General features: G+C 43.4%; 2 protein-coding genes and 1 non-coding gene across 15 annotated transcripts in view; 1 reads left to right on the forward strand and 2 right to left on the reverse strand.

Annotated features, from left to right (window-relative positions):
* Positions 1-9,811, forward strand: part of IMMT (inner membrane mitochondrial protein) — a 48,554-nt gene extending 38,743 nt beyond the window's left edge. For 3 of the 5 annotated variants that reach the window (XM_027129124.1, XM_027129126.1, XM_027129128.1), the window contains 5 exons: positions 2,240-2,254; positions 3,659-3,882; positions 6,600-6,731; positions 7,709-7,838; positions 8,868-9,811. In XM_027129124.1, coding sequence (XP_026984925.1) covers positions 2,240-2,254; positions 3,659-3,882; positions 6,600-6,731; positions 7,709-7,838; positions 8,868-9,481 — 1,115 coding nt within the window. In that variant the 3' untranslated portion in view covers positions 9,482-9,811. Of the gene's footprint in view, positions 1-2,239; positions 2,255-3,658; positions 3,883-6,599; positions 6,732-7,708; positions 7,839-8,568; positions 8,760-8,867 lie in introns of those variants that run through there. The other 2 variants (XM_027129127.1, XM_027129125.1) reach the window with 2 other exon arrangements.
* Positions 9,812-13,435: 3,624 nt separating this feature from the next.
* PTCD3 (pentatricopeptide repeat domain 3) overlaps positions 13,436-25,399 on the reverse strand; it is a 31,590-nt gene continuing 19,626 nt past the window's right edge. For 7 of the 9 annotated variants that reach the window (XM_027129129.1, XM_027129135.1, XM_027129134.1 and 4 more), the window contains 11 exons: positions 24,886-24,936; positions 22,683-22,772; positions 22,392-22,420; positions 21,106-21,212; positions 20,116-20,194; positions 19,927-20,017; positions 18,265-18,350; positions 17,670-17,818; positions 16,133-16,174; positions 15,551-15,709; positions 13,436-15,259 (listed from right to left, as the gene is read on the reverse strand). In XM_027129129.1, the coding sequence (XP_026984930.1) occupies positions 15,169-15,259; positions 15,551-15,709; positions 16,133-16,174; positions 17,670-17,818; positions 18,265-18,350; positions 19,927-20,017; positions 20,116-20,194; positions 21,106-21,212; positions 22,392-22,420; positions 22,683-22,772; positions 24,886-24,936 (974 nt within the window). In that variant the 3' untranslated portion in view covers positions 13,436-15,168. The remainder of the gene's footprint in view (positions 15,260-15,550; positions 15,710-16,132; positions 16,175-17,669; positions 17,819-18,264; positions 18,351-19,926; positions 20,018-20,115; positions 20,195-21,105; positions 21,213-22,391; positions 22,421-22,682; positions 22,773-24,885; positions 24,937-25,399) is intronic. The other 2 variants (XR_003437711.1, XM_027129131.1) reach the window with 2 other exon arrangements.
* LOC113632220 (small nucleolar RNA SNORD94) lies at positions 16,616-16,751 on the reverse strand. The gene has a single exon (XR_003437739.1). It is a non-coding gene; the product is annotated as a small nucleolar RNA SNORD94 (small nucleolar RNA).

A 25,399-nucleotide genomic window follows, 5' to 3' on the forward strand; every position in this document is an offset into this window, starting at 1 on the left:
GGATAGTGACTTATTCCATGATTCCCTCAGCCCTCAATATATGTTCTCGCTTCTGAAATCTGAACTCTTTTAAGACCTATACTAAGCTCATTAGTACTGATTTGTGTTACCAGTTATTTTTCTCTTATTAGTCTTACTTCCCTAAGTTATGAGTATCCTGATGATACTTATCTGTCTAGTACTTTTTCTGTGTTCTCCATAGCTGAGCACAGTGGCAAACATAACAGTATTTAGCTAACATTGTTGAGCATTATTTTATTTCTAGCACTGTGTTCTGAGTGCTTCACATGTAGTTAACTTTTTTAAAGTTCATAACAATCCTTTGAGGTGAGTTTTATCATTATGCCCGTTTTATAGATGAGAAAACTGAGACACAGAGGGCTTAAGTAGTTTGTCCACGTTTGGGGCTAGTGCCAGGATCTCATTCTTACCTACTAGCCTCCCTGTTCTCTGGCTGATTGACTCGTATTGGCAGCACAGGACCCCCTTTTGAGCTTTTGAGAAGAGGGATGATGTGATTATCATAAGTAGGAGGATTCATTTTTATGAGCTTGAGGGTGAGTTTGACGTAGGGAGGGATGCTTCAGGGTAAGGAAGCTATTCAAAGCTGCTGGAGTAATCTGAGGGCGAAGTGATATGGGTCACCCAGTGTGTATGCCAAGGGCACTGAAAATGAGGAATAGGAAAGAGACTTAGAAGTGGTCATTCACCAATTGTTTTGTTTTGTTTTTGGCTGCACCGGTGCGTCTTGTGGGAGCTTAGCTCCCCAACCAGGGATCGAATCCAGGCCCCTGTCAGTGAAAGCGCTGAGTCCTAACCACTGGACTGCCAGGGAATTCCCAGCAACTGGTCTGTTGAACCATAACTTGTATCTAGTGAAGTTGACAGTGTATATACTCCCGATCCAACAGTTCAGTTCCTAGGTATGAGCTCAGGAAGACTCACACAGGTGCTCAGGAAGATTCATTAAAATGTTTATAGCAGCACTGTTTGTAAGAGCAGAAAAATCAAAGACAGTTAAATACCACACATATGGCAGTGCAGATGAATGACCCAGACCATTTCTCTTGAACATAAATGTTAAGGAAAAGCAAAAAGTTGCAGAAGAATATGTAAAATAGGATACCGCTTACATGAAGCTTAAGAACATGTAAAATGAAACTCTATATTGTTTAAGGTTGCATGCGTATGTGAAGTATAACAAAATGAGTGAGAAACACTATATTCAGATAGCGGATACCACTGTGGGAGGAGGGAGGAGGAGCCACTAGGAGGTGTGCGCATGGGTGTTGCCAGGATGAGAGAATGAGGTGCAATTTGTAGGTTGTCAGTATTCCCGAGGGACATTTCCTTTATTGCTAGTAGACTAGTATATGTAGCCATACTTGCGTGCCACGTTGACACTGACCTATTATCTCTTAGCCTTGTCCATCTTTTGCCGGTTTTTCCTGCAGCATTGGGACAGATCCCTGTGTCTCTGGTTGAATACCAGATTAAGTAGTTGAACTTTTAGGGCCATTCTGGATGAAAAATACTTGTCTTTGAACTTGTTGAATCCAAGGGTCATACCCAGGATATTAAGAAGCTTATTCTGAGAGGCAGGAGACTGGCTGCGGGTCCTCTCCTGTCAGGGCTTCACGCAGTGGCACTTGTGATCGTGGCGGGGAGCATCATCCGAACTCTTCAGAATGTTATTTTGTTTTCCTTTCCGCCACGTCAGGCAGTCATAGTTCTTAGTTTAATTTGCACCCATTAAGCACAAATTTAATGTGAGTTCACTGTTTTCAAATTTCCAAAGAAGAAAAATTAATTTTATAAGTATTTGCAATGTTAGGAGAGGCGTGGTATTGAGAACACAGTCAGGACTGTGCCTTCGTGAAATAGTCTACGAACTAATGCAAGTGGGATAAACAAGAATTGTAGTTTCCATGTAAAAACTAACCAAGTTGATTGCTTTACAAAAGTAGTTAGAGATGAGTCCCCAGAAACCAAGACTACTTTAATATTGACTCTCTTATTTTCTGAAATGTTAGAATTTACCTTGATTTATGTAATGTCTTCTGATCCTTTAAAAAATTTTTAGGAAATAAATTCATCATTTTACTTTCCAGTACCAAAATATGCTTTTTCTCCTACTAGCTTCTGCTTCCTTCTTGCTTTCTTTTGGATATTCCTATTTAATGATTAATAACTGAAACATGTACTTACTTTTTTTCAAACTTATTCTTTTTCTTTGTAGGTATTTCTGACCTAGGTGAGTAATTATGTGTATTTTATGTTTAAAGGCTTCTGTTTTGAGTCTTAAAGGACTCAAGTCTTTTCATTTTGCCTATGATTCTTATACTAAACCGTCTGAATTAATCTAAAGTAGAATTATGTTGCATGTGATAAATCTCATTTGTATATTTTTGTCATCCATGTGCTCTCAGGAACAAAAATGTTTTCACTATGTGATTGGAAACCTGTAGATATGATAGATATATATATATCTTTTATAAAAGATATATAAGATATATATCTTTTATAAAAGATATATATATATCTATATAAATATATATATATTTAAGTTTTTATTTTGTAAAATTTGAAACATTAAAAAGTAAGAAAACGATAATGAACTCCTGTTTACCCATCACCCAACTTTAGCAGTTACCAACACATGGCTGGTTTTGTCTCATTTATTCCCCCAACTTATGTTGAAGCAGATCCCAAACATTATATTCTTCAGCTTGTAAAAACTTTCAGTATGTTTTTTAGAAAAATGTGATGACCATACCGTTGTCCCAGTCAACAATAATTCCTTAATGTCATCAAAGATATCTCTTAAGTGTTCAAATATCCCTAATCACTTTATAGAATGAGTGTTTTTAGTTGTTTTGTTCAAATCAGTATCCAGAGGAGCTACACATGGTGAATTTGGGCAATAAATCTCTCATCCTCACTTCGTTTTTTGCTTTTCAATCTACGTATCGTGGAGTTGAGTTGTTTATCATAGTATTTCCCATATTCTTTATTTTGCTGTTAGAGCCATAATTCCTAACCTGTGGTAATATATCAGAACACTTCTGGAGTGTGAGATTGGGGAAAGAAAAAAAAAAAAAACATCAGAATCAGAATCCTTGGGTATGATTATTTTTAAAAGCTCTACCAGTGATTCTGATGGACAGCTCTGGCTGCAGATCCCTGTCCTGGATCATATTATCTGTGTAAGAAAAAGTAGAAAACTCTTATAAGGGAAAAGTCTGAGAGAACTTGGATTTGATTCACGTTTTAGCAGAAAACGTAGAAGTGAGTACGTTTGTAAGCTTTGTATTTAATTGTGAGCTTTGTCCTTAGAGGCAGAATTATGGTGAGTTATAAAGCCAATGTATAATCAGTTCACACTGGAAGTACTGCTCATTTGGGTTCCTGGAAAAAAACTGATTCTATACTTGGAGGCCTCCCTGAATTATTTTGCTTGGGATTGAAAATGCTTAGTTGCTGGCCATGAGCTGTGAATTTCTGATTACACGGCAGCCTCTACATCTCTTTTGAAAAGTCAGCTCCTTCCTCTTGGCTTTTCTTCCTAGCTGTTTAAGTTACAATCAGTTGAGGCAAGTTACCTCGTAGATGTATGATTTTGGTGAAATCATTAACATTTTCATGTGGTTTTGTTTAGCTGACAGGCTCTCCCCCGACGACCTAAACTCCCTGATTGCTCACGCGCATCGCCGCATCGACCAGCTGAACAGAGCGCTGGCCGAACAGAAAGCCACGGAGAAGCAGCACATTGCCTTAGCCTTGGAGAAACAGAAGCTGGAGGAAAAGCGGGCGTTTGACTCTGCAGTGGCAAAAGCATTAGAACATCACAGAAGTGAGATACAGGCTGAACAGGACAGAAAGGTAAAGAAATGAGCAAAACTGCCTAATGTTTAAAGTGAATCTAACTTGTTTGCTTCTAGAGGTAATACCAGCAGTCACTGACTTTAAAATACTAGCTGTTAAGTCAGGCCAACCCCCCTCTTGAATGGAACTTTGGCCCTTGTTCTAGTCAGAACTTCTAGGGAAGGATTGGTCTAGCAGAGAGCCTGTACGTTGAGCTGATGCAGGAGTGTCAGAAAGTAACGAGCTGCTGTCATCCAGGATTATCTAGCTTGCCTTTTCCCAGTGGAGCCTCTGTCCCCTTAAGCAGTGCTGAGTCTGTTGGATTCCGAGTATATTATTCTCCTCAAGGGTTGTTTTTTGTTTCTTTGTTTGTTTATTTGGGGTTTCTTTGGCTGCAACACATGGCCTGCAGGATCTAGTTCCCTGACCAGGAATTGAACCCGTGCCGCCTACAGTGGAAGTGCTGAGCCCCAATCGCTGGACCCCTCTCTGCAAGCGTTTCTAAGTAGTTAGTGGTGAAGCATGGATGAAATAGCTGTAGTCTTCTGTCTGAGCACATCACGTATTAAATAGGTGTCTACAGGCTGATTTGGGAACCTGACTACTCATCCTACCTTCGCATTTTCTCAGCTGCACAGTTGACCATTCCCTCCTCCTTTTTTAAAAAAAATTAATTAATTTATTTTTGGTTGCGTTGGGTCTTTGTTGCGGTGCGCGGGCTTCTCATTGCGGCAGCTTCTCTTGTTGCGGAGCACGGGCTCTAGGCACGCGGGCTCAGTAGTTGTGGTGCACGGGCATAGTTCTCTGCGGCATGTGGGATCTTCCCGGACCAGGGATTGAACCCATGTCCCCTGCACTGGCAGGCAGATTCCTAACCACTGCGCCACCAGGGAAGTCCACTTCCTCCTCCTTGAAGCTCTTTCTTCCCTAGGCTGCCAGACCCCGCACTTGCTGGCCTTTCCCGCTGCCTTGCTGACGCTCCTTGGCTTCCTTTGCTCAGCCTTAAAATAGCGGCGTGCGCTGGCATTGTTCTGAAACCCTTTATCCATCTAAGCTGCCTCCAGGTGCTCTTTGCTAGTCCTGTGGCCTTGAAGTTCAAATACCGTCTATTACTGATACTTATATTGCTGGCTCTGACCTCTGCCTTGGCTTCAAGGGCTGTCCAGCAGCTGACTTGATGTCTTCAGCTGGATTTTCAGTAGTCATTTCAAACTCAACATGTTCAAAACAAATTTCTTGATTCTCTCCAAACTGTCTCCCAGCCCCTCAGCTGCTTCTCTCTAAATAAACCTCCATCCACTCATTGATCAAACTAGAAATCATGCTCAGTTGTTCCTCCATCAGTTTTTGCATCCAGACCATTGACAGAGTCTACCAGCTCTGCATTCAGAATAAATCCCTAAACGCTCCACTTTTCTCTCCTTCAGTCACCACCACCTTAGTTCAGAGTGTCGTCTTAACAGTGTTCCTGTTTGCATACCCATCTTTCTATGTCTGTTTACACAGGCAAGTGGTCCTTAGAAAATGTGTTCTCATCAGACACTATGCTGCTGCAAATCCTCCACTGACTGCCGACTGTATTTAAGATAAAATCCAAATTCTTAACTTATACCAGAGAAGCCCCTTGATCTCATTCCTGTTGCTGTGAGCCAGGCTTCCCTTACTTCCCTTATTTCCCTAGTGTACCAGGTACCTTGGGCTTTCTTGCTGTTGTGTTGGTGCCTTGACTACGTCTTTTGCCCTGGGGTAGCCCCATCCTGTTCCCTTCAATCTAAAGTAGAGTCTCTGTATTACTTTCTCTCATATTGCCCTATTTATTTTCTTAAAAACAAGTACCACAGTCTGAGATGTCCGTTTTGCCTGTCACTGATTCCTCTCTTGAAATGTATACTGCAAAAGAGCAAGGAGTTTGTCTGCCTTGAGCACCATCGCATCCAAGCTTACAGTAGGCACTGCCTGGCACAGGGCTGGCACTGCGTAAATATTTATGCACTGACCGAATGGATTCATTTATTAACTGTATTGTTTCTGAGAAAAAGGAAGTTATGATTTCCAGGTAATTAGTATTAAATAATTTGTAATATGACCCACGGCTAATTGTTAGGCCAGACATTGTAGGCTTTTCATAGTTTGGGCTTGATTTGGCCTGTGTTGAGTCTGAATTCGTACTAAAATAAGCAGTTTCAGAGGAGCTTTCTTTGTTGAGAGAAACTGTGTTCGGTAACTGTCAGACCTTTGTTACTTTTCTTAACAGTTCTGCATGGTAGGCATTATTATTCACAGACAAGAAAATGGAGACTTCGAAGATGAATAATCTCCCTAAGGCCACACAGATGGTTGTGGTGAAGCTGTGTTTGATCCCAAGTCTTTGTAGTTATTTCTGTGGTCTCGGATTTCTTGATTCTCAGGGGAGTATGCGATGCAGGAAATGACAGTGTTTGCTTTGTACAGGAGGCAGCCTGGTGATATGGAAGAAACTCAAGTCTGGGGGTTAGAGAGACCCCTGTTTGAAATCTGATTTCGCCACAGCCATGCGACATTGTTTGAGTCACCTTCCAACATTCAACTTTCTGATTCCTACGAGAATTTGAAATAAGAATGTGTTCCCGTGCACGGCTCATCGTAAGGGGTTCTGGACGTGGAGGCTGCCATCATCGTGGTTACTGGTCTTTCTCTTTTGCTAAAAGCGTATGTGGAGAATTGAGAATTCCTCATCACTGTGCTTGGCTTCACAGGTGGAGGAAGTCAGGGATGCCATGGAGAATGAAATGAGGACCCAGCTTCGCCGCCAGGCTGCTGCCCACACCGATCACTTACGAGATGTCCTTAGGGTCCAAGAACAGGAACTGAAATACGAGTTTGAGCAGGTGAGGACCTGTCGTAAAGCATCGTCTCCCTTCAACCTCCTTTTCCCCTTTACACTATAAACAGTCTCTGCTTTCCTTCTAACGTGCTCCATGTCATTCAGTCTGAGAGTGTGGAAGAATGGGGAAAGATTTCTAGTGGTGCCTGTCCTTGCTGGAGGGGGACTTCTATATATTTCACATCTGCTCCTTTTTACATAAAGGTGTACCTATGTGTTACTGATCAGATGTGTTTTGTATTTATGTCCTAGTCATTTGGAGCCTTTAAGCTTGAAGGAGGGTTGGTACAGGGGGTTTCAGGAAAGCAGGTAATAATACTTGACACATGTATGCCTGCTTTATCTCCACAAACCCTTGTGGATTATGTGGTAGTTCTGAGATTTTTATATTTGAGGAAACATCCCGGAGAGGTTAAGTTTGGAAACCACAGCAAACCATCAGGATACCTTTAATCATAATTAGTTTCTACTCAGCAAGTCATTTATAATATATTAACTTATTATTTTGTCTCACAAGAAGGGAATGAAGTTTTCCAAGTAAAGAAATCTTCCAGAAAATTGAAATTTATACCAATATGAAAAGGTATATTACTTTGAATTCTCTTTGATGAGTATTTTGAGAAAAATGAACTCTTAAAGTGGAAGATATTGAATACGACTTAATGTCTGGGTGGCCATACAGTTACTGTATTTTCTAAAGTTGTCATTTTCTCATTTTAATAGACTTCTTTCTTCCCCTCCTGGTCCTCTTCCTCTAATATTAGGTTCCACCAGTAAACTTGTAGAAGATGAAACATCACATGTGCCTTAAGAAATTTTTGAAACCTTACACATAATGTAGGAGTTTCATGACACCTGTTTTGAGATTAGTTAAAGGCCCTCTTTACTTTGGGAGGCAGCAGTTACTGGAAGACTTAGTGGCCGATAAGTGACGTGCACTGAGGTAGCATCACTTTCTCTGTGCACTGTTTACCATTTCAGGACCTGTCTGAGAAACTCGCTGAACAAGAATTACAGTTTCGTCGGCTCAGCCAAGAGCAAGTTGACAACTATACTCTGGATATAAACACTGCCTATGCCAGACTGAGAGGAATCGAGCAGGCTGTTCAGAGTAAGCACATGGACCTCTTACAGCTAATTTCATCAGCCCTACTTCTCAGGGTAAATTCTTGCTGTGAGGATAATGGTATACATGCATTGACATTAGGGAATAAAGATGCCAAAGTCCCTCTAATAAATTTTATTCATTTCTTAGAAAATTAGCCCCGGATTTGGTAAGTTTGTAGTATAGAGGGTTGTGAGAAGAAATTTAAAAGGATCTAAAAATTAAACCTAAGTAACTTGAAGTTTTACTCCTTATGTGACCGGCATGAGATCACCATTTACAAGGCAGTTTACCCAACACACTTTGGTGGTGTCTCATGTGCCCTGAGTGGAGAAAAAGGTCAGTGTGCTGCATGTTCGCCCTCCAGGCTCTGCCGTTACCTGGAGGTAACCTGGAGGGTTACCTGGAGGTGGTGACTTGCTTGTTCCACCCACCAAATGGATGGTAGTTATGCTGAGGCCTCCATGTGCCACACTGGAAGGGAAATGTCCTGACAGTGAGGATTTTATTAAGAAAATGGGTTTCTGTGGGATGTGATGGAATCTTTTTTGTCAGATAAGCATAGCAATAAGCTAAGTACTCGTGAAGTTTCAAGATCCAGTAGTCCGTTCCTTTGTAGAAAGTAAAGTTTCTGATGGCCTTAATGTAAGTCTTGGCTTAATTTAAATATCACATTTCTTTCTCAAATATTTCTGAAGATAAATGTATCTGAATTAGATACCCTGCATTCTCCTAGATGTCACAGGAAGAAAGAAGGGAGCCTCATCTGTGCACATCCACCCTCTCAGCTTTCTCCACGGCTACAGTAAAAACAAGTCCTCAGCAGATTATGTCGTGCCTTGTTGCCTCATGTGAAGAGGCCAGCTAGGAAAGAACGCACCATAAATAAGTGGTGGGATGGGCTTGGAAGAGGCTCTCTCCAGCCCCGACTTCCACTGCTGTGGAAGGTGTACCAGTTCTCTCTGTGTATGAGGACATAGTCAGGTGGAGAAAAAAGTCTGTCTTTGCCTTTTTTTTTTTTTTTTTTTTTAATAGGTCACGCAGTTGCTGAAGAGGAGGCCAGAAAAGCCCACCAGCTCTGGCTCTCTGTGGAGGCGTTAAAGTACCGTATGAAGACGGCATCTGCAGACCTGCCCACTGTTCCCCTGGGTAGCGCAGTGGAGGCCATCAGAGTCAGCTGTTCCGATAGTGAATTTGCCCAGGCTCTAAGCGCAGCCCTCCCTCCAGAGTCCCTGACCCGTGGGGTGTACAGTGAAGAGACCCTTAGAGTCCGTTTCTATGCCATCCAAAAACTGGCCCACAGGGTAGCCATGATCGATGAGACCAGGAATAGCTTATACCAGTACTTCCTCTCCTACTTACAGTCCCTGCTGCTGTTCCCACCTAAGCAGCTGAAGCCACCAGCAGAGCTCTGCCCCGAGGATACAAACACATTTAAGTTACTGTCATACGCCTCCTATTGCATTGAGCATGGTGACCTGGAGCTGGCAGCAAAGTTTGTCAATCAGCTGAAAGGGGAGTCCAGACGAGTGGCACAGGACTGGCTGAAGGAAGCCCGAATGACCCTAGAAACTAAGCAGATAGTGGAGATCCTGACAGCATACGCCAGCGCCGTAGGAATAGGAACCACTCAAGTGCAGCAAGAGTAAGGTCTAGGAAGAGTCTTGTAAAGTCACATCTCATGTCAAAGGAAATTGGCAGTAATATATGAAGGGTTTGCAACAAGGTCTCAGAACTGCCTAGAAATGAGCAGGTGACAGGTACTGTTCTAAATGTTAACACCTGTTGCATTTATATTATTCCTTCTTGCTGTCATGTCAGTCAACTCCAGGAGCACTTTATTTGCAACTTGGGTAACATTTTCTGTTTTTCAGGTTTTACTGATCAGGCTTGTGAGCCAGTGAAAATAATGTTTGTGGTCACTGTACTGTTGGTTTTGCCCTTGGAGCAAACTGAATAAAACAGAAATTGAAAACTGAGCAGCTTATCCCTTTTCAAAAAGTATCATTTCTAGTTTGTTGTGTATATGGAAAATTTCCTTGAGAAGCAGAAGTAGCAGAAGTAGCAACTCCTGGGCGCTCAGAGTTGCCAGGCTGTGAACCGGGTTTCAGAAGCCCTAGGCCTGTTCTTGGCTTTGAAGGTCCTAGTGAACTGATTCCTGCTGGTCAAACTCAAGAGTGATGTAAATATAAGCCAAAATGCCAATATGTTTATAATTGGAGATATGTCATTCCAGTGATTCATAGGCACTAGAAATAGTCTGTATCCCAAACTTCAATTGCTACCACAGGGAAAAATAATATTTTATATTGGGATCCAATACACCCGCACGCACCCTTATATGAATGTATACATGAAACGGTTTCTGGAACCATTGCTTCTCCTTTCTACTTGTGATGTACTGTGTTCTGGTCTGTGGCATTAGAAAAATGTTGGTGTCTTCTCTACCCACAAATTAATTCCACAGCCCTCAGAAAAGTTCATGGCTCCCAGTTCTGGAACACTGGTAGTTGACCTTGCTCCTTTCTGGTATGTGGACTGTGAATCTCTCCATTGAAGTGGGGGTGGGGAGCCTGGAATCTTAAAGGGGTTCAATAATTTTGTGGTATATTTGAACTGGATTGCTGTAAAACCCAGAGAACTTGCTTACATAGTTCACTTCTCTGAAGATTAGAACAGTTGCCATATTGGGTAAACATTAACCAGTGTTTCACCTTCCATTTTTTACTTCATGAAGTTACCGTCAACATATTTTTTCAAAATCATGATTTTTTGTTGAGGTTTTTTTTTATATAAATTTATTTATCGTATTTTATTTTTGGCTGCGTTGGGTCTTTGTTGCTGCGCGTGGGCTTTTCTCTAGTTGGGGCGAACGGGGGCTACTCTGTTGCAGTGTGCAGGCTTCTCATTGCAGTGGCTTCTCTTGTTGCGGAGCACGGGCTCTAGGCGCGTGGGCTTCAGTAGTTGTGGCTCACAGGCTCTAGAGCGCAGGCTCAGTAGTTGTGGCTCACAGGCTCTAGAGCGCAGGCTCAGTAGCTGTGGCGCACGGGCTTAGTTGCTCCGTGGCATGTGGGATCTTCCCGGACCAGGGCTCGAACCCATGTCCCCTGCACTGGCAGGCGGATTCTTAACCACTGCGCCACCAGGGAAGTCCTTTTTGTTGAGGTTTATGTGTTCATAAACAGATTATTGAGAGGCATTTTTATCTGAGCAGCATATCTGGAAATCATGAAAAAGGGTTGTCTATGTATTTCTGCAGGCCTGTCCCGGCTCCTGATGGTTACATTCAGGTCTGCATGGCGCCTGACGTTGTCCTTTGATTTGGGGACCCAGTGGTTCGTTTGGTGTTATTAACGGTCCTTATGTTCCCCCTAAGTGGATTCTTAATTCAGCACATCTAGTTTCTGACTGGAACACACACTTTGTGTGATGTCCTTAATCTCTGCAGGTAGAGGTACTCTCGGCACCTGTGGGCCATTAAGCTTTGACTAGAAGATAATGAGGCTGTTCTAAATTAAGCCTTTCTTCCCTTTGGAATAGCATGAAATTGTAGAATACATTAACTTGCAAAGCTGACTAACTTGTCATGTTAGAAGTGTTCATAATTTTTATTTTACTCAGGAAATGTGTAAAACATTACAGATTAAAAGGAAGTAAATTTCTCTAGGAGCCCAGGAATAACTTCCTTCGGATGTGATTATCTGAGCTCACAGGAAGCAAGCAATACTGAGCGGTTTATTTCAGCTCTCTAAATCAAATAACAAAAGCCACTGGCTTTCAATTTTAGTATTCCTTTAGCAAACCTCCCCAACCCTCACTGCATATTGAGAAACAAGATGATGTTGAAAGGGGACTCTGCTTGTCCAGGCCCTGATTTTTCTTCCTCATGCCCAGTAAGATTCACATCTTCCTGAGCTATCACTCAGCAACCCCTTAGGTGAAAAGGGCCTTCACTTGGGCCTAAAGAGCCTTTACGTGGGTTCTCAGTTCTACCTTCAAGGAGGTGGAATCATTAAAACTCTGATACTTGCCTTAATGTTGTTTAAAGTTTCTAAATCAGCAAAGTAAGTAAAATGTAAATTAGGCAGTCTCTTTTTTTAAGGCACGGTACTTCTGTGTTCCTTAGTATTGACTTAAACCCTCTGCTTTCTTAACAGGTTCTGCATAAAAGCAGTCTCCAAGCCCCAAATTAGTTGTCCCACGACTTTTAAAGTAATTTGAACTCAGTGCAGAAGTAACGATAATTTAACATAAACAGGAAATAAAAAGTGATTACATTTCAGGCAAATCACTCATCAGGTCCAGTGGGCACCATTTACCTGAAGCAGGGCTCGGCTCAGCTCCCCTGGTTTCCTCCCTGCGGATGCATTCAAGGGCTGGGGGATCTGAGAAAGCAGAGGGAGCATTGAGGAGGAGGGGCTTTGCCTGGGCACACCCCCCTTTTCCACAGGGGGTGGTGCCACGGTTTCACTGGTTGGTCCAGGTTAGCTGTAAGGACGCTGCCCTGGGGTCTCAGGAAGAAAGAGGAGGGGCTCTGGAGGGACTGTGGGGCACAAGCCAGCAAAGGCGCTGCTGTTGTGGGAAAAGATGGCGCTGGTATCGGCAAAGCTTAGGTTTTCCTGGGGATGAATTCTATTGTCACCTTCACTTCTCTTGGACGTTCTCAGTTTTCAAGAGTAAAGTCTTGCTGAGCTCTGTGAACTTGGGTTTGATCTCCAGTGTTCCTTCTAAAATCTTCTATAAAGTCCACAGCTATGCAGGTTGGCTAGACAACTTTTTTTTAAAAATAAATTTATTTTACTTATTGATTTTTGGCTGCGTTGGGTCTTTGTTGCTGTGCGCGGGCTTTCTCTAGTTGCAGTGAGCGGGGGCTACTCTTCCTTGTGGTGCACGGGCTTCTCATTGCGGTGTCTTCTTGTTGTGGAACATGGGCTCTAGGCGCGTGGGCTTCAGTAGTTGTGGCTCGCGGGGCTCAGTACTTGTGGCACACGGGCCGAGTTGCTCCGAAGCATGTAGGAGCTTCCCGGACCAGGGCTCAAACCCATGTCCCCTGTATTGGCAGGCGGATTCTTAACCACTGTGCCACCAGGGAAGTCCAAGGACAGTATCTTGATGTTGAAGGTGATCATATGGGTGATGGTTACTTTGTCCAGGAAAGGCCCCAGACAACATTCTTTTACAGGTTAGGCTCCTTCCTGGGCCAGGCTGGAGACTCCTTCACCCCCACTTTGTGTACCTTACATTTGCTCACTCCATGTCCTAGCACACCACCTTAATCAACCGAATAAAGTATGCCCATTTCTCGGGTAAACTGCCACTCTACCACTGAGATCTAATCTAAGTGATTCTGTAAACTTTGCCCTGCCCATCCACACTCCTGGTGACTGCCATCTTACAGCACGTCCTTTTACCAGCAGTAAAATAATTTACATCGCCATCAGGTACACTTATACGTGTTTATCAATATGCATATATCTGTGGTGCTGTAAGAATGTCACACAACTTGAACATATACAATGTACTTAATTTTCTAATCCGTTTCATTAAAATATTCTAGTCATCTTCTGCAAAAACTGATTTCAAACCCTGCTGTTTGAAGGATGTAAGAGTACTCAAATGTTCTATTGAACCAAAACCAAAATTGATAGGTTATTAACTTTGGCATAGAAAAACAGAACGCCTTATACTATTAGAGGGTAAAGAGAGAATGGAGACCAATCCTACAGGCCTTCCTTAATTTTTTTCTGAAAAGCTGAAAGCAGTTATTTTGCCCAGAATAGGAATCTGGAATGTCTGTAGCACAGAGTTAAGACCACATGGCCACAACATCACCCACTTGGAAAGTCCACTACAAACTCACGTGCCATCAGCCCAGATGGACCTTTCCCCCATCAACGCCATAGCTGCAAAGCACGATGCTGAGGACTGTTCTCTGGCAGGATTCCCCGGCAATGTAAGTGTTCTGCATCTGTAAGGACTGCACTGAATGCATACTCGGCCCAGAAGAATCAGCCATTTCCAGGTGCTGATGAACCAGAGGGAAAGGGAGGGGCCAAGTTTACAGAAGCTTCCAGGCAGCCAAGTTCTCTTTGCAGGTTTTAAGGCAAGATCACAGGCTAATCTGCCCTACCTATCCCTTTTGCTCATTTGCTATGTCAAGGGGCTACTGGGGCGATGCACATGAATACTTAAGTAGCTAGTTGCTGTCATTTCCCCTGCCCTCTGTCTCTCACTTAGATGTCTTAAATTCTGGTGATCTAGGAGAAAACATGAGTCAATACTTAGGTTTCTGAGGATGTATGACTGACTGGGTCCTGGCCAGAGGATAGCCAAATGGAGATGGGGACAGGCACATGTTACAGACACATGTACAACACGGTAGCCCATAAATGGCAACCCCGGCAGGGTAAGGACGAAGTTGCTCACCCGAGAACTCCTGGGATGCCTGGGTGAATCTGGCGATCAGATTATGAGCTAAGCAGCCTGCGCTAGAAACCCTTGTGAAGCTCCTGCAAGCCTCACAAGCTCCTGTTTGCTTCCCAGACCACTTGCAAGTCATGAGAGAGGCTGGAGTAGAGGTTCTCGACCTACTCGATTACCAGCAATACACAATTATGTCAAGAAGACACTTCAATCCTCTTGTCATCACATACATTTAGGCCGCTTTAAGTACAGCACAACTGAAGGTGCCAGCACTCACACAGAGAGAAAGGGGGAGATGAAACTCTCGTGCAAGGCCCAAGCCTAGTGGGAGGCTGTGGGCTATTCTATAAAAATAATGGAAATGCATACATACGTACCTCAGTTACAGTATTTATTTCCAGTCTTCATCTTCCCAGCTGTGCAGCCTAAACTCCTGACGTTGTTCAATCAGTTCTAAGATTAATAATTTCCCACATATAAATATCCCTGAATTTGGCTACTACTGACCCAGTATCAACTGTGATGTAATTGTACAAAAACTTCCTTTAGACGCTTTCTGAGTCGGAGGAAGTGTCAGGTCATAGCATCAGCCAACAAAGGCTACAGTCCCCAATGGGGGAGGGGCAAACCACACCGACATCAGCTGACAAACACTGCAGTTGGGCGGAGCTTAACATCACAACGTGTGTCCAAAGAAATGAAAATGGCAGTGCCCCTTCTGTTCACGTGGGAACCCTGGCATGGATGGTTTAGTTCAGGAATTAAACGTAAACAAGTGAGCGTTGTTATCAAGATTCACCAAATCTGTATTCTCTTGTTTTCTTCACATTACAATTAAATACTAACATCTTCAGTTCTCAAGTGTAATCACAACAGCCACGCTAGGCCACAGTAGCTCCTGATTCGACCACTTTTATTTGCCTTCGCCGACGTCACTGTCACTGTCACTGCTGCTGTCACTGTCGCTGTCACTGGTCAATGCAGTTAGATCTCCCAGGGCTTCCCTGTAAGAAAAATAAATGGGAGGGTTACACTGCAACTCAGGCTCGGGGCTGGGCGACTCTGCAGCTGCACTAAAGCAACAAAGGAAAAGGTTCCAACCAGCAAATAAACCTATAGGCCTCCCTGACTTTTATGACAAACGAAAAATATCGTTAAACCAATACATCCTGACTTTCTGCAAGGAAAGGAAGTTCAGGGGGTAGAAAGCTACAAACATCTGAATGGGCAGACAGACAAATGGTCTGCTCCATTTTCATAACTTTCCTTGATGGTGATGTACAGGACCCACTTACTTCTGCTCCTGGCTGAGGGTGAAGTCAGCCATTAGTCTCTGGGTGAGGCTCTCACAAATAGGTAAGCTGAAGGCACCTGCCAGCTTCACTATCTCAATGGCCTGGGCAGGGCTGCCGGATGCTTTTGCACTGTCCATAAACTCATTCAGCAGCTCATTCCTGTGAAAGGCAAAAATGTCAACATTCCCCAACTAAACCCCTCAAAGATTCACATACAAAATCTAGTACCTTACAAAGATCAGTCGTAAAATCCTCAACAGTAGCTTTGCAGACAGTTACATGGAGTCTAACTTTAAAGGGCCAAATAAATAATGAACACTGGTTCATTATGCCTTCACTGAGGATCCAGCCAATGTATCCCCAGCGTGCTGTGATCACTGAGCACAGATTGAAAAAAACAGCGCTTGCCTCAGGGTGCCTTAGATGGTAGGAGTGACCGATCACCTACCTGCCTAACAGAAAAGTGCCCAATTGCCATGGCTGAGGTACGTGAGGAAATTCCAACCCCCTTCCCCCAATAAGAGTTAAACGCATGTGGCTAATCCAGGATGTCCCCAGGCAGCCCTGTTAACTTGAACTTACCCAGGGATCTTATTATGTTTCCTGAAAAGCCCCAGCATTTTCCTGTTCAAGATGAGATAGGAAAAAGGTTATGAATACTAATAGAACAGAAGGCAACCGAATGACCATAGCTTTTCTCCTGGACTCAGAGACCAAGTGTCCTTCCTGACAAGCAGAGGGGAAGCTCCTGGAGACACGTCTGTGAGCTCCACCAGCTCCCAGCCCTATCTTCCCATCAGAATCACCCCAGGTGCCTCAGCCCCCTCTTCCCAAACTTCATATATGCACATAGCATTACAAATTTCAAAGGCAAATCTGCTTTGGTGCCAGCGTTGAGAATTGCTGGGGCATATCCTCCTCCAGAGGATCACTTCTGTCCCCCCGGGGAGGGAATGTATGATATTATGTGGGCAGTGGGAAGAGAGGGATGCAAATACAATTTGATCTCTTTCCTCTTACAATCCAGTGTGAGCTCAGTGTGTCCTAAAACGACGTTACGAAGAGCAGGCTCAGATTAAGGCATCAGTCTCATGTAAGTGCTTGCCGTCATCCTGCCACACGCAGGACAAAGGACAAACACATACACTCAGCTCCCATGATCAGCTGAGGTCCGTACCCCTGCGCCAATCATCACAGCCTGATTCATAACAAGCGTGTGTCAACCTGCCCTAGTCGACAAGTCCAAGCATCAAATGTTTGTCAGCAGCTGTGTAGCCGGCTGTGTGATTTGCCACCAGTTATGATCAGAGGAGGCAGCAAAACCTTTAGCAGCCTTTCGTGGAGAGAGCAAACATCCACACCGTGGACTGACCATCATGTTCAAATTACGGTCCTCTCCAGTGAACAGCCAGGCACAAGAAGCCCTGTCACTGGCTCTTAACACCAACACACGGTTATATCCAAAACAATACACATCGGAACCGCCCCTAGCAAGGACTCTCACTGACTTCTCCACTTTTGGAAAAACGACTATGCATAACGTCTCTATTCACAGTTAAACACCAGAAATTAGTATGTGAGTGAAGTGCTGATGAACACACAGAACTAGAATACAGTGGCACAAACCAAAGACGGGTTCTAGTCAAGGCCAGGTTTAGTAAACTGGTAAAATGCCAGGTTCCGGAAGTCCCAGTACACAGCCCACATTTTAAGCTGGGGGGCGGGGGGGGCAGAGAAGCATCCATGAGATGACTTGAATAAACCAAATGACCAAAACATTTTCAAAATTAAGATTCTCTAATCACTTTGTTCTACTCAAGTGAACGGAGAAGTGACTCGCCCACAAATACAGAAAACAAAAACGGAAAGAGAATGAGCCCACTGAACCACACCTTCTCTTAAACTCATCATGTATACTGGTTCCTCTTGCCCAAGTTTGCTTTTTTAGTTGGTATTTGGAAATTCCTATAGAAAACACACTACGTAGAAAACTCGTTTGTCTCCTGATAAACTACATAGTGTGCAGCCAAATTAGAGAAACGCTAACGACCGGGTAGAAGTTCTCTGAGATCCAAGTACAGATGCTTCCAGTGACATGTGCGGCATGTACTGTACTCACCAGGCTTCCTGGGTTCTCCCGGCCCTCAAGAAGAGGACGGCTATGTGGTTCAGAGAGCTGGCCAGCCAACTGGGAGCCGTCTGTCTGGCATCCTGGCTTTCGTAAGTCGATTTGATATCTGCAGCACAGTCAGCAAACGCCACCTGCAGCTGAGACGCTCTGAGAGTCAGCAGAAATTTAAGTTCGGGAGACTCCATAGGACCATTAAAATTTTTAAGCAATGCATTTTACCGTTGGAACACATCACATGTGCAGCACACAGTAATACAGTATTTAAGAAAAAAAAAAAAGCAAAGCACTCTGCCCTGGGGTAATAATGGGATCAGCCACATATTTCAAATCCAACTACAGGTTTTCTTTTTAGAGAGAAATTTACAAGAAGGCAAGCTGCTATTAACTGTCAGGATCGAGAGGATCCACTTTCATGCTGCTTGCTTTGGACTAGAGGAGTAAGAGTGACTTTAGATGGCAGAATTCTCCACAATGATAGGTAAAACCATGGAAATGACCCTCACCGGCTGTCAGTATTAGAGGATACACTGGTTAGTATACATCTAATAACAACAGCAAAACCTGAGTGTCAACACAAGCCTACCTCTGGTGGGTGCCGATCCCTTGCCATAAGCATGAGAATCTCTTCTTTTAGGTCACGGCGAAAAGTATGACCATATTCTTTACTATCTAGAAACAAAAAAGAACAGAGTGAGAAGTGGTCACTGGCATGTACAACCAAGACTCTTTGGCTGACCTTTGTCCACTGTCAGCAGTCACCCATATTTGTTTGGAGGGGTGGACATACATTGCTGACATGTATTCCAGGATTCCAGAAAACTAGCAGGATGATTCATGGTAGGAAAGGACAAACGAGCAGTGAAAGCCAGCACCAGTTACGTGCTCCCAGGCAAGTGTTAACGCGGCACGTGCACCACACTCCAGCAGCCACCAGCTCCACGCGGCTCTACAGCACGTGGGAATCGTCAGTAGTCCTTGTACACTATCATTAGAGCAGCCTTGTAAGGTAGGAGGGCGGGGCTATAGTCTCTGTCTCAAGGCAACTTGAGGCAGACGGAAAGTGATTTTATGATCAGTCACCTAGTGGATGACATACAGCATCTTCTGCAGCCAATTTACACATAACCACACACACAAACCCAGTCATGGCTGTTTCTTAGAAACCTGAGTATCACTGACTGGTTAACTTTTTTCTAATTTATTTATTTAACTTATTTTAAAATTTTTGGCTGCATTGGGTCTTCGTTGCTGCACGCGGGCTTTCTCTAGCTGCGGTGAGCGGGGTCTACTCTTCCTTGCGGTGCGTAGGCTTCTCATTGCGGTGGCTTCTCTTGTCGCGGAGCATGGGCTCTAGGTGCTCGGGTGTCAGCAGTTGTGGCACGCGGGCTCTAGAGCGCAGGCTCAACAGTTGTGGTGCACAGGCTTACTTGCTCTGCGGCATATGGGCTCTTCCCGGACCAGGGATTGAACCCACGTCCCCTGCACTGGCAGGCGGATTCTTAACCACTGCGCCACCAGAGAAGCCCCTGGTTAGCTACTGAAGCACAGTGATGCAACATGGTATAGAGGAACGAACGGCACAGGCTTCGGGGGTTGATATTTTGGGTGTCCCAGGTAATTAACACTGATGTCACACAACTGCACAAAACCCAGCCTTTTCTTGTCACAAAGGAACCAATTTAGGTCTTTTCCACTACACTGTCACTCATGCAATCCAATATGTAACATGAGCAAATGACCCTGAAGTAGACCTCAACTACTGCATTCAATTTAGTCAAAAATGGAAGTTTTTGGGACTTCCCTGGTGGCACAGTGGTTAAGAATCTGCCTGCCAACGTAGGCGACACGGGTTTGAGCCCTGGTCCGGGAAGATCTCACATGCCGCGGAGCAACTAAGCCCATGCGCCACAACTACTGAGCCTGTGCTCTAGAGCCTGCGAGCCACAACTACTGAGCCCACGTACCACAACTACTGAAGCCCGCATGCCTAGAGCCCATGCTCCGCAACAAGAGAAGCCACTGCAATGAGAAGACCGCACACCGCAACGAAGAGCAGCCCCCTCTCGCTGCAACTAGAGAAAGCCCGCGCACAGCAAGGAAGACCCAAACAAAGCCAAAACATAAATAAAGAGTAGTAATAAATTTTTAAAAAAAAGTAGTTTTCTTCCCTAACAGTGTTAACATGCTTGTTAATCAAAACATAAGACAAAATGAGATGGGTCAGGACACATAAGCTGAAACTGACCTTTCCAGATCTGAGGAATCAATTCTAGACGATTGGCCACATCTAATGCTTGAAGAAGATCTATCAGTGTTTGGGAATGTGGAAAGAATACCTGATTCAGAAAAATACAAATACATTTTTTAAGTGTTACTCAGCAAAGACAACCACAAACATCTACAATGATAAACGGTAAGTAATGAATCATCTTACTGAAGGTATCAGGTCCTTATACCACTTCAAGGTGACATCAATTTGTTCCATTAGACAAAGCAAACCAAAGAACTTGGAACTGTAATGGAGAAAGAAAGCATGTTTAGTTTAAAATCCGTGCTTAATAGGGGAATGACTAAATTACAGCACAGTCATATGATGACGCGTTACACAGAATTTAAAGACAGTAAGTTACACACAATTTCAAGTTACACAGGCCAATGCTGGACCCAGGAGGTGCTGCGTGCTTTCTGGACTTCCCAATTAACACCTTCTAATCCTCAACCAGTCACTGATGCCACCTCCTGGTTATACTCTCAGCTCACGGTGAGGAGAGAGCAGGTCTCCTATTCACTTTAAAAGCGTTCAACGTGAAGCGAGGACTTGGACCACAGAGAAGAGAGCCGTCACACACCTATACACAGTCTGCCTCCTGAAGTTCTGGTTTTCCTCTGTTTAAAAGCAAACCCACTTAAGGAGTCTCTTTGGGCTCCAACATGTTCATCTTCAAAAACAAATGAGGCTGCAATGAAATCTTTAGGGACCCACCCTCCTATGAATTCAAAAACATAAAATAGGAGGGTTTACAGGGAAAAGATACACGGATTTAAAGTGTTACAGGGACATCCCTGGCAGTCCAGTGGTTAAGACTCCACGCTTCCACTGCAGGGGTTGCGGGATAGATCCCTGGTCATGGAACTAACATCCTGCACGCTGTGCGGTGAAAAAAACAAAAAACAAAAACAACAACAAAAACCCCCCAAAGTGTCACAAATAAAAACAGCTTAAAAGATACACAGCAGACATCTCAGTCTGACAAATCAGTTTTACCACTGCTTGACTCTTCAAGTGTTCAATTAACTTACACTGTTAAGTCAGGGTCAAGCTGCCTAAAATTAGGCCGCCAATAGCCTCCCACTGGCAGAACTGACTACTGGTTGCATACAGGTGCTCCGTTAATGCAGAAGGATACATTTCCAATACACTTACTAGTAGAAATAACGCCGATGATCCGGTCCAATGAATTTCCGGTTGTCTCCAGTGTTTAAAAGGTCATGGACCTGGTAAGCAAGTTCTAGATCTCTGAGAGATGAGCACTGAAAATTTACAAGTAGTAAATAAGCATCATTCTGCGATCCTTATCAGCCCAACAGTGGCTCATTACATAAAGAGCTCATTATATAAAGAAGTACAGTTACCTGCATCTATGCTGGTTAATGTTAAAACATCTATGCTGATTTAACATTATTATTGGTTGACAGCAAATGAATTACAAGAAAATGGGGGGGAGGGAGGAATCAAAACAAATCACCAAGTTCTGTGAAATTTAAAACAAAATAACCTTAATCTAGTAATTATACCTATATTTAGTAACTATATGAAAACACCTGGTTGCCATGCACAAGACAGCTGGAGTGCTCACTCCAGCATCACTATACTGGCAAAAAACCCATGAAATAACTCCAAAACCCACCCACAGGAGAAGTCCTTCCCTCCTGTGAAATAACCGTACTGCTGTCAACAAACAAGATAACATGGAAATGAGTCTGGACGTGCATGTCTGAATAACCAAAGGAGAAAACCTGGAAGGACACTCACTAAAATGTACAGCAATTATCCTTAGGGAATAATATATATATAATAATATATATCCTTAGGGAATAATAGGATATGCTAATTCATTCTGAAACTGCTTGAAAATTTTCCTATGATTAGTATGATAAGATGAAAAACCAAACTTAAAAACCATCAATTTAGGGCTTCCCTGGTGGCACAGTGGTTGAGAGTCCGCCTGCCAGTGCAGGGGACATGGGTTCGTGCCCCGGTCCGGGAAGATCCCACATGCTGCGGAGCGGCTGGGCCCGTGAGCCGTGGCCGCTGAGCCTGCACGTCCGGAGCCTGTGCTCCGCGACGGGAGGGGCCGCAGCAGTGAGAGGCCCGCATACCGCAAAAAAAAAAAAAAAAAAAAAAAAAAAAACCATCAATTAAAAAAGTTACCAATAGGCAAATATGAAATACTCTGAAACCTTACTTTCAAACCTTACTTTCTGAAGAAAGGTATGAAAAAAGAAAATGTATACAATAAACACAGGGCAGGAATGTTGTGATTTTGTAGAGATTTAAGAGGAATAAAAATTAGAACTAAAGACATGAATATAAGTAAGAGTCAGGAAGTGCAAGAATCAGGGAGAATCCCCCCACCTCCCCAATGATGAATTTAGGAGATGGATAAAAGAAAAAAGGAAAACAGAAGTTAAGCAAGAAATTGTACTTACAACCCTCATGGCTGACTGAAAAAACATATCTGCAAATCAAAGTTCACAAGAGCGTTGGTTACTATGGATAAAACGTTTTCAAGTCAGTAACATTAATAAAAATCCTGGCAACAAAACTGGTAACGTGTAAGACAAACCTAACGGCGTAAAAACTCAGGAGGGGAAGCACAGGAAGCATACAGCTTCCAAGAATCACTAAGCTAAATTAAACCCTGTCCTCATCAAGGCTCTAATACCCGGCAGTCAGGAAAACAGGGCTCTCTGTCTTATACAAGCAATTTCTGTACATACCGTCATCCGGGTCCTTTGGAGAAAATTTCTTTCCCATTAATTCATTCATGATGTCATAGATGATGAGGGACGATCCTTTTGAAGGGTTTTCTGCAGAACAAGAAGGCAACTGGGTTTTCTCATGAGTTCACTTCCTGTACAACCACCGGGTGTGCAGAACTAGTCCTAAGGCCGCATTTCTCCTTCCTCCACCCAAGGCACGGAGCTGGCCGGGCACATCCCTGCTCGAGCAACGAGTGCACCCTCTGCACAGAGTGCAGCTCTCCCCAAGACCTGGGACAGTTACAGGTGCTCCCAACAAAGACTCCACCCTTCCTTCTTAGGCTCCTCACAAGGTCGACTTGCATTGAAACGGGAGACAGACAGACCCTCACTAAGCCTGCATACTTAGAAAACAAACATGTTTTTGCTAATAAACATTTGCGCTCCTTTTAAATATAACCAGGATGAGAGCCAAGAAAAAGAAAACTGTAGAATTAAAATGCACCTATGACATTTCCAGTTAAACATTTCACATTATTAATCCACATCCCTTCCCCACCTTATCCATATGCAAGTGATAATATACTTTCCATGACAGCACAGATGTACTTTTGAAGTTCCTCAAGCATGTTTTCATTTGTTAGCAATCCTAATTATTCTGTTAGTTTTATAATAACCTATTTCATATGTATCATTTCTTCATTATTTTAGGCTTTCTCCTTTGGGTAAATTCCTAGAAATTATTATTACAGGCAGCCAATTTATATCCCTCAGACACACCAACACTCCTCCCCCCACGGCCCTGGGTATTACTTAGGAAGCACAAGTACCAATGACTTTAGTTAGCAATGGAACCAAAGTGATATGCGATGTTGAGGAGAAATGGAATAGGCTTTGGGGTCAGAAATAATAGCTTCAGCAAAATGATACCAAAGTTGAGTAAAATTTTGGAAGACAGAATTACCATGGAAACTGTTTACCTGTCTTCAAGATAAAGTCAGTTAACTGCCCTTACTTCCCGACAGGTGAGAATGTGAATTTTGTAAAACTAGCCCTCCAAAACAGATAATCGAGGTTTTCTGTTGTTTTCACACATAAAGTCTACCACAGGACAGAAGGACTAGAATTGTCATTTCTGAACCCAGAGGTTCTTTCTCAGGTTGGGGCAAATGGATAGGAACCAACAGACTGTGAGTGCCTACTACCTGCCTTCCAAGCACAGGACAGGACACTGTGCATAATTCATTTCATCATTACACCGTGATGGCATCACTCAGGTAAAGTATCCAGTGCCTGCTGACACAGGTGGTAAATGGTAGAGGTGAAATTTCAACTCAGGTGTGCCTTGCTCCAAAGTCCATTCAATAGAGCACAGCTGACCTAAAACTAGGTGACAAACAGAGCCTCAAGGTTCTCCCATGAGGTTTCAAAAGAAAGTTAAGGTTACTGTGGGGCAGCACCGTCCAGCAGCTTCCTGCAAGGATGGGAATGCTCTGCACCTGCATCGCTGAACATGTAGCCAGCAGCTACGAGCGGCTACTGAGCACTAATGCCATGAAGGAATTTTTAATTTTATTTCATTTTAATTCAATAGCCATGTGTGGCTAAGTGGCTACTGTATGGGACAGCACAGCTCTGGAGAGCAAAAGGAACTCCAGACTAGTTTCTCCTGACCAAAACTGTCCACCATCCTTTCTTTTTTTTAAAAAAATAATTATTTCTGGCTGCATTGGGTCTTCGTTGCTGAGCAAAGGCTTTCTCTACTTGCGGCGAGCGGGTGCTACTCTTCGTTGCGGTGCGTGGGCTTCTCATTGCGGTGGCTTTTCTTGTTGCGGAGCATGGGCTCTAGGCGCATGTGTTCAGTAGTTGTAGCTCACGGGCTCTAGAGCGCAGGCTCAGTAGTTGTGGTGCATGGGTCTAGTTGCCCCGTGGCATGTGGGACCTTCCTGGACCAGGGCTTGAACCCGTGTCCCCTGCATTGGCAGGCGGGTTGTTAACCACTGTGCCACCAGGGAAGCCCCACCATCCTTGTTAGTACATTTAATGACCTCCCTCCCCTCCAGCTCAAGTTTTACATCACAAACAAGATGTTACTCTCCTCAAGAATAACGGTTTGCTCAGGCTGTAGACAATGTTATTTTGTGAACTGTCTAGTCTTAATTCATAAGCAGTGAAGTTAGCCTAATTTCTACATAAATTAGTAGCATAATGACATACATACCATGTTGATAAAACAGCTGAATAATATAGTGATACGTTGCAAGCGAGGGTTCTTATATTACCAGGTACATAGAGGAAAAAAATAAAATAAGTCAAACACAGCTATACAAAATACAGCTCACTGAGGCACACTGATCTAAAAACATATTAATGTTGGTATTTAAGTAAAAGATACATTTCTGTTCCTCTGAACAAAGACATTTGCTAGCTCATATGATCAATGTAAAGATGGAAAGGTGTCAGAGATTGAATCCCTCTTAGAAAGCCCAGACACCTATTACAGCCAATGCACAATGAGTTTCATTTAAGAAAACTAAAGCATACCAAAGTGAATTGATTCCCAAAACATCCTTCAATAAAGTAATTACTGAAAAATATACAACACACTAGGCACACAACTGGGTTCAAATACTTATACTAGAAAATGTCACGAGTTTAAAACCAGCCAACTGTAGGAGAACAATTCTCCCTAGAATTAAGAAATCCATAAAAAAGTACCTAAAATACTAAAAGAA

Source organism: Aethalodelphis obliquidens, unplaced genomic scaffold, assembly GCF_003676395.1.
Source record: "Aethalodelphis obliquidens isolate GAN/ISIS:26980383/991018 unplaced genomic scaffold, ASM367639v1 scaffold35, whole genome shotgun sequence".
In the NCBI taxonomy this organism is placed as follows: domain Eukaryota; kingdom Metazoa; phylum Chordata; class Mammalia; order Artiodactyla; family Delphinidae; genus Aethalodelphis; species Aethalodelphis obliquidens.